This window comes from Oreochromis niloticus, linkage group LG3 (assembly GCF_001858045.2).
Source record: "Oreochromis niloticus isolate F11D_XX linkage group LG3, O_niloticus_UMD_NMBU, whole genome shotgun sequence".
Classification (NCBI taxonomy): Eukaryota; Metazoa; Chordata; class Actinopteri; order Cichliformes; family Cichlidae; genus Oreochromis; species Oreochromis niloticus.
In genome coordinates, this window is record NC_031967.2 from 60,116,395 (window position 1) to 60,131,414 (window position 15,020).

At 40.5% G+C, this 15,020-nt stretch overlaps 1 protein-coding gene across 1 annotated transcript; it reads right to left on the reverse strand.

Moving 5' to 3' along the window:
* Window positions 1–619: 619 nt before the first annotated feature.
* Window positions 620–5,682, reverse strand: LOC106097559 (V-set domain containing T-cell activation inhibitor 1-like). Its single transcript, XM_019357037.2, has 4 exons — window positions 4,779–5,682; window positions 4,498–4,549; window positions 2,492–2,839; window positions 620–1,041 (listed from the first exon to the last, which is right to left on the reverse strand). The coding sequence occupies exons 2-4, from the start codon at window positions 4,547–4,549 to the stop codon at window positions 923–925; spliced, it is 519 nt and encodes a 172-aa protein (XP_019212582.1). The 5' UTR covers window positions 4,779–5,682; the 3' UTR covers window positions 620–922.
* Between the last annotated feature and the right edge of the window lie 9,338 nt (window positions 5,683–15,020).

Below are 15,020 nucleotides of genomic sequence, written 5' to 3' on the forward strand. Positions count from 1 at the left end.
ATGACTAAATTGTAAAGCGCTTTGGCTTCCTTGAAAAGCACTATATAAATGCAATCCAATGTTGTTATTATTATTATTAGTTGTGTACTTATTACTTTAGTATTGTAACACTTTGAAACAAGCCTGCAGCTCATTCAGAGGCTTTAGGGGCACATAAGAAAAGAAACCCATTCAAACAAGGAGAATTTGTTTTGTATTCCTTGATTTCCTTTCTTGTCTCATCGAACTGAACCAAATCTGCCACAGCTCGGCAGGAAGTGAGCTTGGAAGCACAAAACTCATTTTCAGTCTTTTTATCTTGTTTTCATTGTTGTTGGAGGCCAAAGTTACAGGTGAAAGTACACATATATGAGAACAACACCACAGTTTAAATGGTTTAAAAGGTGGAGCAGTGATCACAGAGAATAACACCAGCACATCACATAAGAAAGAAAGGACGGGAGAGGAAGGTGCGATCATCTGATGATGGCCTGCTCGTTTATGACCTAATAACCTTTTGTGTTATTTAAGGTTATGTAGAACAGCAGGTGTAGGTTTTACTGGGTACTTTTGAGCTGTTTGATAAATTCCACCTTTATCATAACTTTACACTATTTAAAGAACTCGGAGGAGACTCACCTTAAGCTGTGATGTTGAGCTTGATTAAGCACTTAATCTCATCAGTGCTTTTGCTGAATAAAATCCAACACTGGTTTGTTCCTGAGGTTCTTTAGAGTTACTGGTGATCGTCTGATCCTCAAAAACACCAGATACTATCACCATTATCATTTAGTCAGTGGGTTTTCTTTTTTTCCCCTGTCCCAGTGCAAAGGCTTTCAGGGAAAGTTCTGGACATGTTTCAAACTCATTGAATTTCTGTCCATCAGTTCATCTGTCGTTCAGCCTGATCACAGCCCAAGTTCCGACTCTTTTGCTGTTTTCTTTACACCAAATATCCAACAGCAGCAACAATGAGAAGCAGGCTGGAAACTGATAGACCGGATATAAGTCCAACAGATCCATCCTTCTTTGCTCCTTCCTTCCTGGCTCCTTGTCTTTGAACTGCAGGAGAGAAACAGATGTCAGGTGTGTTAGGTAGGTGATGAGTGAAGAACAGAACAGGAACCAGCTTCACTGTGAATCATGACCTGTTTCCTGATTCTTGCTGAAAACCTTTTCAACCTTCAGCTAAATCTATCTACTGTGGCCTGAACTGGTTTAATGTTGCCACACGGATTGTCAGAGTGACCACAAAGTGACTGAAAAGCTCTGAGGATGCTGACTCTGTCAGCTTCTCTCTTTCACTCTCGCTGTCATTACTTTCAGTGTAACACTTGTTTTAAAGCACTCAGGGTAACACTGTGGTGGCCAGCCGGCTGGGGCCGTAGGTTCTTGACAGCTTCCTCCCACAGTTGAAAAACATCCACACGTTAGGTTTACTGGTGAGTCTAAACTGGTGTTGATGGTTTTTTGCCTGACTGGCAACCTGTCCAATCTGTCCAGGCTGTACCTGTCTGTTGCCTTCTGGCACCTGGGATAAACTCAACCCCAACCTTAACCTTGAATTTGATGAGTGGAAGTGGGCTGGGTTAAATCTCACCAGCAGGTGGCGCTATTGCTTTGTCTGTTCATAGGTTGCATTGCGATATCTAGTAGCGCACAGGCAGAGTCAGAAGCAGGAAATATTTCTCACATGTGCGCTTGTGGTTTAAGAGCCATTAACGAACCCAGCTCCATGCTTATTTATGACTTTGTGGAAAACGCTGCCTGTGAGTATTTTGAGCTTTTGACATGTTTATTATTTTTTTGGTACTTTAGGTACAATTGTTGTTTTTATGGAAGTTAATTTTAAGCAACAGGCTACTATGTAACTTCAGGTCTCATTGCACCTTGTTTAATTTTTACACTTCAGCTGTAAAATGTTCAGGGGGGATTGTTGAGGACTCACACGTTTGTGAATTGGATAACATGAGAAGGAAGATGAATTAAAAATCAATACCATAGGTGCAGATACTAAAAATCTCAGACAGGTATAACTCTCAGGGATATTAACCTCAAGGTCAGAGGTCAAATGAAAAAAAATCCTGTCAGGTGACGTAGGATACTGAAATTGATACCATAAGTGCATCGACCCTGAGACTGAAGTATATGTTTCCTGATGTCTGTTAGTTTTACTCTGTTTGCATTTTGAAGGGCCGTCTTAATAAAGTAGACAACACACCTGTCACTGGTCAAAGAGCTGTCTGTCTGCTTAGCTGTGATTCATACTGTAGTAGCAGAACAGGAGGAAAGTGGATAGATGCACATATCTTGGCATTTATGGAAGTTGATATTTTACTAATAAACCAGTTCAATAAATGTATAATCATAAGAGTATATACCTGAAGCCAGGACATGACTATTAAACTGGATGAAAGCAGGATGAGTGATTTCTTACTCTTGATTTAACCTGCTTGTCTTGCTCATCGAGGGACAAACTGATACAGAGGACACACTCGAGGCTTCTACTCACCTGCAGGTGTAACTTTCAGCTTGGTTTCCTGCTTCATCTCAGATCTCTGGCTGTGGTCTGTTTCATATGAGATGTGGCACTCATATGTTCCAGCGTCGTTAACGGTGATGTTGTGGAGAATGATGGACATTTTTCCACTTTTCATGTTTGGGTCTTCCAGCTCCACTCGACCTTTGAATAATTCATGCTGGTATGTTTTGTAAAGACGATCTTCCCGGAAGAAAAAGACGTAATCGTCTGCTTTCAGGTCACTCTTGGTCCATGCTACCCATAAGATGTTGCCTTCATGGGGACCCTGACAATCAAGAGTTGCATCCTCTCCAACCTCCACTTCTTTCTCGTCTTGCACTAAAAGAAAAGAAAAGAATCCAGAAATACTGCACGCCCCAAATTATAGTTGGATTAGTGTTGTTGGTTAGTGCATTACAATCATTCTGGACAGGCTCATATTTGCTACCTACAACCAGCACACTGTCACAGCTCCATTTTTCTATAATCCCAAACCTCATTTACAATGGTAAAATGGTAAATGGCCTGCATTTATATAGTGTTTTAATCGTCCCTAACGACCCCAAAGCGCTTTACATATCCAGTTATCCACCCATTCACACACACATTCACACACTGGTGATGGCACGCTACATTGTAGCCACAGCCCCCCTGGGGCGCACTGACAGAGGCGAGGCTGCCGAACACTGGTAAAACTTTGGAAAGTTTTTGGAAATCTGCCAGTAGAAAAGTTTAAAGGATGTTTGAGGTGGCTTGGTGGTGGAGTTGTTAGTTCTGTTGTCAAACAGAAAGAAGGTCCTGGGTTTGAACCCACTAACTGAGGCCTTTGCATGTGCAGTTTGCGTATCCTCTCTGTGCCTGCATGGGTTCCCTCTGGGAACTCTGGCAACCTCACATGCAGGTGATGCAGGTGTAGGTTGTGTGGATCTGTGAGGTTGACTGGAAACCTGTCCAGGATTTACCCTCTTTCTTCCTCTTTGGTGAGTGGGATAGCCCACAGCACCCACAGCGTCTAAATGTGTCAACCACTGTTTACATGTAAATTTAAATGTCTCAGTTGAGGAAAAGTTAAAGTGCTGATGCAAACTAAAACAATCATGAGCACTGAGTATGTGTGATTTAGGGCTGTCACTAAATCAGGTTTTGTCTGTGTGGCTAAAATGAGACTATAATGATATTATTAAATGTGTGCTGTAGAGAAAAAAATAGTATCAGCTAACTGTTGTCTCCTTTTAGTAAATTTCTTATCCATCTAAAACTGATGCACTGCTTGCTGCTGAAAACACACACACGCACACACACACACACACACACACACACACACACACACAGCTTGTGTGTGCCTTTGCTTAGAAATCTTCAAAATCTGCCCACAAGCGAGCGCAATCCAAATCAGATAACAGTAGCTGTGACCACAGAGTGAATCTATACTAACAGTAGGCTGACTACAAAGGGAAGAAACCCCCCACAGCTGTTATTTTTCAAGGAAGTTTGCAAAGCACTGACGAGAAAAATACTTTAAATAGTTTGAGGTCCCGGGCCTCACTGTAGCAGAGGAAATCACTTTAATGAATCCATTGTTACTATGCTGTAAAACACTGAAAACAAAAGCATTTTTGCAACAATATTAACTTGATCAAACTGTTGCTTTAAGTACACAATAAAAATTACACTTCAAATAAAAAGTAGATCACAGTTTATTGTAACAACATTTTCTAGAGTAGGAAAGTTAAAGTAGAAATAAATAAACAATTAAAAACCTTGGCTACACCAAAGAGTCAGTGTGCCTAAAATTAAAAAATCACACATTCCTCTGATCGCCTGTGAGTCACTGTCTCATATTATCATGTTAACACCACATACTGCACGATTTCTGTGCAGCACAGAAACATGTGGATTCAATGATAACCAACTGAAATGTAAAAATGTAAAAATTTTCCACAGAAATACCATTAAAGAATAACAATGTAACAATGTAAACATGCTCTTTCACTCACCTGCAGATCCAAGAATTAGAGCCAAAAACAGGAGGACTTGGAGAGTGTTCATCTGTGACAGGTGGCAGACAGTGGAGTGATTATAGGAAGCATTAAGCTTTCACATGAACCGGGGGGGGGGGGGGGTACGTGGTTAAAAAGAAAGTAGTGTTTTAGAAAAAGTGAGATCACATTTATTTAATGCTCTATAGTAAAAAACTAAACAAAACACAAAGACAAAGCTGCTCAAAGTGATGAACATGATATGATATAAAAACTGAAACATTAGGAATCTGACATACAGTTTAGATGATGTCACTCATCTCAGGCTTTTTACAGGAATTTGAGCTGCTTTTGAGCAAAGGCAGCAGGGTCACGTTGGCTTCTATAGATCTGGTGCTCAGGGCCTCTGTGCTGTGCTTTAAGATGGCCATTTTCTAGACACTAGTAAGATTTCTTCGTTTTGTCCTCTGCCTGTGTGTCAGTGGTAGACTGCATGATTTTGGATTCTCCTGTTTGGTCTCATCTTCAGAGTCACTCTGTCAGCTCATCTTGGAGTATCATCTTCCTGATTTATTCATGGATGCTGTCCTGATGGCTCAGGTCTTATTCCTAGTGTTGGGTGTTACGGCCCTAGCAGGGCCTCCTGAAACTACTATTGTGTGGTTGTGGTGTTCTCTCTCCGCGTCCTTCTCTCTTGCTCCACCCCTGTCTCTCTATCACTCTTCTCTCTCCCCAGGACACAGCTGCTGTTCATTGGCCTCATTTACCACCTGGGCCCAGTCAGCAACCACCTCTCTGAGGTCATATAAGCTGGGGATGAACTTAATGTGAGAGGGTGGTTTTTCTCTTGTGTTTCCACATTGTGTGTCAAAGGTGTCGGGAGAGATCCTATAGTGTGGAGTTGTGGAAGCAGTGTGCAGTGTAGCTGCTTTGCGTGATTAGTGTGGGCTTGTGGGTCTCTGCAGCAGTAAAGCTAGCTGCTGCTAGTGACAGGGTGAGCTTGTGGGCCCCTGGAAGTGCCTCCTCGTGGTGTGGAGTTTTTTGTTTGGCTGTTGTGTTCTTTGTTGTTGCCACCTTTTTCTTTTTCTAGTGTTATTGGACAGACGGCTGTGCCGGCTCTTTATGTTAAGGTTGTCTATAATAAAAACTCTTATTTACTAAACACCTGTCGGTTCATCTTTCATTCTGTTCTGGACCCATTTGTTACCAGTCCCCACATACACCCCTAGACCTTCATCGTGGGGACGTAACATTGGGATCTCTGTATTTTTAAAAATGGCACAAAATATAAAAAATAGAAATTCCTCAGGAGGACTTGTGGTGTGTGGTTTTGTGTGTGTGTGTGTGTAGCTTTATCTTAAAATGACTAAGAACAGTCCCGATGTTTTTGCAACTGATGGTGGCTTCTCTGTTTGTCTATGGCATCACTGAGATGGTCGTGTCCCTAACAGACCTGAGGGAGGAAAGAGAGCAGAGGGGTGTTCACACAGTTTCACTTCTCTGTTGTTAACGATTGTGATTGGCTCATGTTGGTAAAATGAATCATTCCTGTCACACCAAAGAAATGGGTACTAACCATTAAGAACTCTTTGGAATTTGTGTGTTTTTTAAAGTTACAGGCCCTCAGAGTGCTTTGGAAAGGGGGTTAAACTCTCAAATTTTGACAGCATTTTTGATTTCTCATAAATTGATAAGTTATTCACAGAAACATTCACAACAGTAGTCAAAGCTGGCACATTTATATTTGAGGTTCATTCATGTGCCTCATGAAGACTCTGAAACTGTCTGACAGACGTTTGGGGATTTTTTTTTCTTCACTGTGGTGACGAATCATTTTCATCACTTTCCTTTCTTCGTGTTCCTCCTTTGTTCTTTGTCTTTGGCTCTTCCACCTTTACCTCTCCACGGTTCTGCATCAGCATCAACCACACCCGTGGTTCATCACCCCAACTTTCCTCCTCACAAACACAAAGTGAAACCAGAACTGTTTGTTTATTCTGCATCGATCTACAGCCCGACCGATCCAACAGTGTCTGTGGAAGTTTTTTTCCTCTGATGTCTTTTCCAACTCAAACCTGAGTGTTATTTGTCTTTAGTTCTTTAGTTCTGAGCAACACAAACCTTCTGGTATCAAGTCAAGGAAGTCAAGGAAACCCTCATTTGCAACATGCAAGTTTCCCTACAGTGAAATGGGACCAGTTGTGTATAATATGAGTTCATGTCAATAAACAACTGGGTCATTCTCCTGGGACAGACTGGGAAAAGAGACATGTGGAGACAGTTCATTTCCAGGCGAAGGAGTCGGCTTGTTAAATAACCACAGTGCTGTTCCACTCTTTGTCCACATCAGGAAATGGGTGTTTCATGTCAATGGTAACTTTATTGTCCCTAACGGGAAATTGCCGTATGTCCATACAGAAATATAAAAAAACCAAACAAACAGGCAAACAAACACATCACATACACACAAAAAATAATATAAGCCTGAGAAATGAACCCAAATTTTATCATCAAAAAAGAAAAAGTGCAGCGTGCAGTGGCAACTTATGGTTTGTGTTATTAACCATGATAATAGCACTAGGTACAAAAAACAATCTATGTCTCTTTGTCTTCACTGCAGGCACTTTATAACGATGACCTGATTGAAGCATTTGATAATCATTAAAGGGAGGATGGTCTGAACACAACAAGACAGAGGTCGCCTTCCTCAGCACCTGCCTGTTATGAAAGTCCACAAGCTGGACCTGAGACCTCCCTGAAATCTGACCAGCCACTTTAACCAGGTTGCTGAGTCTGGTCTTATTATTCAAGGACTTATTACTGTACCAGGCAATGATACAGAAGGTTAAAAAAGATTTAATAAAACTATTATAAAAAAAAGAGTCATGATTTCAGACGAAACATTAAAACCTCTTTTAAAAAGTACAGTCACTGTTGGACCTTTTTCACTGTAGCATCAAAGTGTGACTCAAAGGACAGAAACTAATCAAGAACAACCACCAAATACTTAGAACTGTCCACCAGTTCAATGGCTGCAGCCTTTACTACTGTTAGTGCAGGATGATGTTGATGTTTGTTGATCTCTAACAATGGCTGATCACACCAAGAAGCAAACATCCACAACAGGCCCATGAGAATCCTCTTCACCATGAAGGAGACTCACAATGACTGTGTGGTGGTGATGATGAGCTGAAGCAATGAGGAAATACAACAGAGTAAACACACAGAATAGATGCACACACCCAACAAACATTTGTCACGATTCCAGTCAGTCAGAGGTACGGAGCCTCTTTTATTCAGACGTCTGTGTCACTTTTAACTGTCTGCTCCTCCACCCTCTGCTCTCAGCTTGTTGTCTCTGTGTAGATATAGTAACAGTAACATATGAGGAACTTTATTTCCTCTGGTTGCTTTCAGAAACTTGCTTGGTCTGTTCTGCTGACTGGAAGCATCAGAACACCTTTCTTTGTGGACAGATGCTGTTTGCAAAATAATTAAATGGCATGTGATAAAATTATTTTGTTTTGCTTATAACTTAATATAATTGTGGCTTCATGCTTGGCAAATGAAAGGTTGCTGGTTTGATTCCAGCTATAGACACTAAACCTCTCTGGGATTGTGTCAGGATGGGTATTTAGTTTAAAACTGCCAAATCAAACATGGAGCTTTAGCAACCTCCCGTGACACGTGGTTGATATGTTATTGCAGGACTCACCTCCTTAAAAAGTACAGTCTTTGTTGAACCTTTTTCACTGTAGCAGTAAGATCTGGCTCAAAGGACAAAGCCTTATCAAGAACCCCCAAATACTTATAACTGTCCACCAGTTCAATGGCTGCACCATTTACCACTGTTAGTGCAGGATGATCACACCAAGAAGCAAACATCCACAACAGGCCCATTGGAATCCTCTTCATCATGAAGGAGACTCACAATGACTGTGTGGTGATGATGATGAGCTGAAGCAATGAGGAAATACAATAGAGTAAGCACACAGAATAGTCCACCAGTTCAATGGCTGCACCATTTACCACTGTTAGTGCAGGATGGGTGGATGTCTTCCTGAAGTCAATAACCATGTCTTTGGTTTTCAAGGTGTTGATCATTGAGAAGGACTGATCACCACGAAACAAACTCATCCACAACAGGCCCATGGGAATCCTCTTTACCATGAAGGAGGCTTACAATGACTGTGTCATCTGCATATTTAATGAAATGCCTGTTGACCTGTGCACTGCGACAGTCATTAGTGTGCAAAATATACAGTAGACAAGAGAGACAACAACCTTGTGGTGAGCCAGGAGAAGAGTTCAGCTGTTTGGAAAAACAGCCGTTTACTCTCACACACTGAGATCTGTCAGTTAAAAAAGCCTAAAATCCAACCAATGAGATTAGAATCAAGTTTAAAGTGGTTAAGAAGTTTGAACTGCAACTGAAGAAATAATTGATTTTTTCCATACCTCTGGAACCTTCTGTTGCTGAAGTGATAAAAGAAAGATGTAATAAAAAATACTACATAATTGCTCAGCGCATGTTCTAAGCACCTGGCCACATATAATATGAGGACCTGGACATGTATTAGTCTTACTCATTTTAAAAAGATTTCCCACCCTTCTTTCATCAAAGAAAGAGCACTCTGGTGCTCTCTATTAAGAAATCAAGTATATTCCTTAAATTATAATTATCATTAAATCTCAAATAAAATCTATTCAGCTCATTGGGACCTGGGACCTGGAAGGAAGATTGCGTCGCAACAATCTCCGTATATATGGAATTAAAGAAGGTGCTGAGGGGAATGATATGATGGCATTCAGTACAGCTTCATAAAGAAAGAACTTGCCCTTCTGGAAAATGAGGATTTGCAGATTCAGCGTGCTCACCGATCACTGCGACCAAAGCCGCAAGATACAGTGATTGCAAGGTCAATGTCAGGTTAATGTTCAGAGGTATGACATAAAAGACAAAATTTCGAGAGCAGCTTGGGCTAAGAAAATTTCTTATGATGGCAAAACTAGACTATACAGCCCTGCTAGAGCACTAAGATCGTCTTCCCAGTCACTTTTGGTACAGCCAAGTCCCGGCTGAAGACTAGAGGTGACCGCACATTTGACTTGGCTGCACCTGATCTGTGGAATAACCTCCCCATTACCATCTTTGAGTCTGATTCCATTCAATCTTTCAAATCACGGTTAAAAACCTATTTATTGAACCTCGCCTTTTCCATCAGTTAATGCTTTTTTGTTAGTTAGTTTAATGCTTGTTGCTACCTTCATTCTATCCTTAACCTCTTTTAATTATTATACATTTTTCTTGACTCTTTTATATTTTACACACAATGTTCTAATATGCTTTTATATGTATTTCTGTGTTTTTAATTCTAGCATGTTTGGTACTTTGCCATGGCCTTCATCTTTCTGTTTTACTTACATCTGACCCTCTCACATGTTCAGCACTTTGGTATACCACTGGTTTTTAAATGTGCTATATAAATAAAGTTTATTGTTGTTGTTGTTGTTAGTAGGACAGATATCAAGAGTATAATAAGGCACAAATTGAAGGAAAGGTGGCAAAAGCAATGAGAGGAAGAGAGGAAAGGGCGATGGTTTTACAAAGTCCAAAGGAAAATGAAAAGCACAGGAAGCAACAGGAGAGAGGAGACGGTTATATCTCGACTTAGATTCAGAAACACTGGTTTGAATGGCAAATTAGTTTTAATAGGGAAACACTGTACAGGGGAGTGTGAGTGCAGTAGAGAACAGGCAACAATAGAACATGTTTTATTGCATTGTAAATAGTATGATGCTGAAAGACAACTGATCAAAAAGCTTGATGATATGAAAGTGAAAGTGGACTTGGTTGTTTTATTTCGCAAGAACTCTATAAGTGAAAGCTATCAGGCCATATTTGGGGTTTTAAGGCAGAGTCATTTGTTTGGGGGGAATTTTTTTTTATTTTGTCATTTCGGTCCACACTCCACACCAGTTGGTGGCGCTAAATGCACCGTTTTTCTTTTAGTCAACCACTAACAAACCCTATAAAGAATACGAAGAAGAAGAACAAACCCCCAAAATAAGAAAAAGCCGCATAGTTTCCTTTCTGTGTGTTTCTCATTTTTTCCCACTCTCACTAGTGATGGCCAAATGAAGCTTTCTGAAGAATTGAAGCTTGTATTGAAAAACGGTTCATTACTCGAAGCTTTTCAACAGTCCTGTCTGGTGGCCTCTGGCGGGCAAAAATATGAAGAGCAGCTTGAATCTACAACGAACTGAAACGAACTGCTCGATAATGAAAGCCAACTCTACAGAGCGGAGTTTACATTTCTGTCTGATATTGGGTCACCGCTGTGTTGCTTTGAACATGTATTTTTTGGGTGAAAAAATTGTTGTTTATTTGTTTAATACATTTTGATCAACTTCCCTTGTTTAAACAAGCGCCACGGTGTGGTCTCTCTTTGTTTGCGACTTCTTGATGTTGGTAGACAGTAATAATTGAAAAATACATGTAATATACACATTATAATGTACAACACATTATGGAGTATGCTTCTGCTGTGAGGCCCTGCCTCCATGTACTACTAATACAATTAATCACTGGACAGCTGAACAGGTATGTTTATTAATAATATTATATTTGGCCAATATTCTAATACATATTTTTGACCTGGGGGCAGAATTGATTCTGAACTGGAAATGGAAAATGCTTATGAACTTGCAAATTAAAAACATGAGTCATTTAAGGTAACCCTTTTTCATTTTTATTTAAGAAGAGAATTTTATCTCACAACTTAGACATTCACATTACTCACACTCTCATTATACATACATATAGTATCTTGGGGGTGGGAACGCTACACGGACTCCAAATTACCATCAGGGTGTACACCTCACCCCTGGCGTCATTGCCTACCTCTCAATTTTAAATACATGTAGACATTGAGGGCTAGCAGGAGGGGCTATGCGCTTACCTGCTGCTCTCTGGCAGGTAGCTCCATGCCCTCCTGGGTTTTAAATGCACCTTAGAACACACATACATCAACACTACATATGAGCGGGTGGAGGGAGGTTTGGAGTCTTCACACACACACACACACACACACCCGTTCTCTGCGGCCTGCTGGAGCGGGGGGGGGCTGGGAGGAGGAGTTGGCCGTCCGACTGGGGTCTGGAATGTGGGGCCTCCCTGCCGCTGCGGAGTCGGGGCGGTCTGCTTCTCCCCACCGCAGGGAAAAGGGTAACACCACCTGGGTCTGGGTGCAGTTTCCCCCTCCAGGGTCAAAGGTACCTAGACCCTGTTCGTAGAGTACGCTTGGGGAGCGTGATTGTGTGTACAGCGTCTCTTTATGTCTGTCTCCACGTTGGTTGAGTGTGGAGTAATTGCATATGAGAGCATGAGGGTGGGAATGGATGTTTGCATCTGTGTGTGCCTGTATGTCTGTGTCTATATGTCAGGTTGGGTATCAGACACCACCTCTGTAGGGACATCTCAGGCCCTCCAAGGTATGGAGGCCTATCTCCCCCCACCACTTCCCCTGCCGGTGGCAGACGCCCTCAGACATCGGTGCGTTGGTGGTTCTTTGTGTCCGGGGATGGGCGCCCAGGTACACACCGGCTCAGTACTTGGTGGCTGCTTATTGGGGCCTGGTGTCTGGGGCTCACTCGGGCCACTTCGGAGCTAGGGTGCCCTCAGGCTCTCGGCCTAATATTAAAAACCTAAAAACTATTGTTGTGGAAGATAGAAGTCACTGTGACAGCCCTCTGACTGTGGAGGAAGTTTGTACTTAAGGCCAACAAATCTCCTGGCACAGATGGTTTAACTGCAGAGTTTTATAAATCATTTCTAATCTCCTGGCTCCGTTCTTACTTCAGGTTTTCATAGAAAGTATAGAGAATAACACCCTCCCTCCTACTCTTACTCAGGGTCTTATAACACTTATTCTAAAGCCAAACAAAGACTTACTTCTTATTGATAATTGGAGACCCATCTGTCTGCTCAATAATGACTATGAGATTATGGCTTTAATACTTGCTAACAGAATTAAAGAGGTCTTGGATACAATTATTGATGAGACACAATCAGGCTTTATGAGAAATAGACACATTTCTAATAACATTAGACTGGTTTTGGATCTACTTGATTACTCTGATTTGGTATCTGACAATAGCTTCATTCTCTTCCTGGATTTTTAAAAGGCTTTTGATACAATTGAACATCAATTTATTTTCCACTCTTTGGAAAAATTTGGCTTTGGAGAATTTTTCTGTAAAGCTTCAAAACCTTGTACACGAATGGCAATAGCTCAATTAAAATGATTAAGACTCCACCCCGAGATTTGACCTGTTATACAAGGAATCACCATAGCTGATAAGGAGCTCATCATCAGCCAGCTAGCTAGCTGATGACACCACACTCTTCTTGAAGAATGCAAATCAAATCCGTCTAGCCCTTAGTGTTATTAGTGATTTCTCTGAGGCATCTGGTTTATGTCTAAATCTAAAATAATGTGAATTACTAGCAATTAAAGGCTGCACTGCAAATGCTATCTGTAACATTTCTGTTAAACAAGAAGTCACATACCCAGGACTGTTAATATCCAAAGACCAAAAGTCAAGATGCTCGTCAAACTTCAATATGAAAAAAGTTCAACCAGTGGCTGCAAAGGGACTTGTCGTTGAAAGGTATAGTGTTAATTACTAAAGCTGAAGGGATATCCCGATTAACATATGCTGCTCTCTCCTTACATCTGGATAAGAAAATTAGTAAAGATATTGACCGTATGCTCTTTAATTTTATATGGAAAAACCGTACACACTATATTAGAAAATCTGTTGTGATGAATAACTACAAATCAGGTGGGCTTAACATTTTAGACTTTTCTACTTTAAATAACACTTTCAAAATTAATTGGGATAAACATTTTCTTAAAAACCCTACCTCTATCTGGAACTTTATACCATATCATATTTTCTCCCATTTTGGTGTCTTTAATTTTATTTTAAATTGTAATTACAGTGTTGAGAAACTCCCTGTAAGTCTTTCATCCTTCCATAAGCAAGTCCTCTTAGCGTGGACCCTCATTTATGAACACAACTTCTCACCACACAAATACCTCATCTGGAACAACAGAGATATTTTATTTCAAAATAAATCACTTTTCCTGGAAACTTGGGTCCAAAATTAGATCCTATTGGTGGCTCAGCTGGTTAATAAAGAGGGAGCACTACTTACTTACAATGAATTCCTTACACTATATAATTTTCCAGTCAGTGTTCGGGAATTTTCAATGGTGCTTGATGCCATATGTTATATAAAAACACTGACAGTTCAATATCTACCTCAGTCACTCTCCCTGATCCAGCTGAGTCAGCAGTGAACCGACATGTTCCAGAAATCACCTGGAAGACAGTCTGTATGATCCCCCATAAATATCTAATTGTAAATAAGGTGAAGGAAGTCTCATATAAAATTCTTCATAAATGTTACCCAGCCAGTCACTATATGGTAAAATTTAAAAGAGACATAAATACTAAGTGCACTTTCTGTGGGGATCATCCAGAAACTGTGGCACATCTTTTTTGGTACTGTTCCTCTACACAGAGATTCTGGAAGGAATTTAGCAGTTTTGTTATTGTCCATATTTTAAGGGAGTTTTCTTTATGATGGGAAAATGTTTTATTCTGTTTCTTTAAGTTCCCCAGGAAGAATTATGTTTTTATAATACTTTTCTTAATACTTTTAGCTAAATTTTCTATCCATAAATGTAGGTTTATTAATAAAACATAATATTTCTGCCTTTTTATAAGGATATGGAATTGTACATACAATCAATATCAGACTCAACCAACAAAAAGCCTCTCAGAACAATATATATATGTTGATTTTTTCGCGTACTCATATAATTATTTTTTTCCCCTGATTTTGTATGTTCATGTTGTGTTCTTTTGTAAACTTCATCTGTTTGTATGTTGTATACTCATTGTGTGTTCAATAAAGTTCAATAAAAAAAGTACGTTCTAAATGAAGCTTCAGACGTCACTGATCATGTGACTCTGGCAAAACGAATCAAGCCTCGACGCAGTGCTTCTGAAGCAATGTGTTGATCTTTTTGACACACGCACCGGAGCAACCATCACTACCTCTCGCATCTAAAGGTAAGTGCCAAGGTAACTTTGAACTGAGTTCAGTCAGTCTTGAGTTTATCGAAGTTTTCTGAATGAAGTTTTCTGTTGCTTTCCGTGAGAAAAGACCGTTAAAAGCGAGCCTCTCCAGAGTGTAGCAAAACAGGAAACCACTGTGTGTACAGTAAGTGTGCAAACGAATAGATTAGAAGTGCAAGTGAGCCACGAGTATAGAAAGGTCAAGTTTCGTGAGTTGTTATTCTCAACACTGTTCACGCGCTCAATACTCTACACATACTTGCATCACACGCGCGCTCTCAAGCATGAGTATTTTACAATTCTGGGCTTCACGTGAGGTGCAGGTGTCACCATATAACGGAAATCTCCATGGTTCTGTAGGAGTGGTTCTCAAACCTTTCACAATGAGT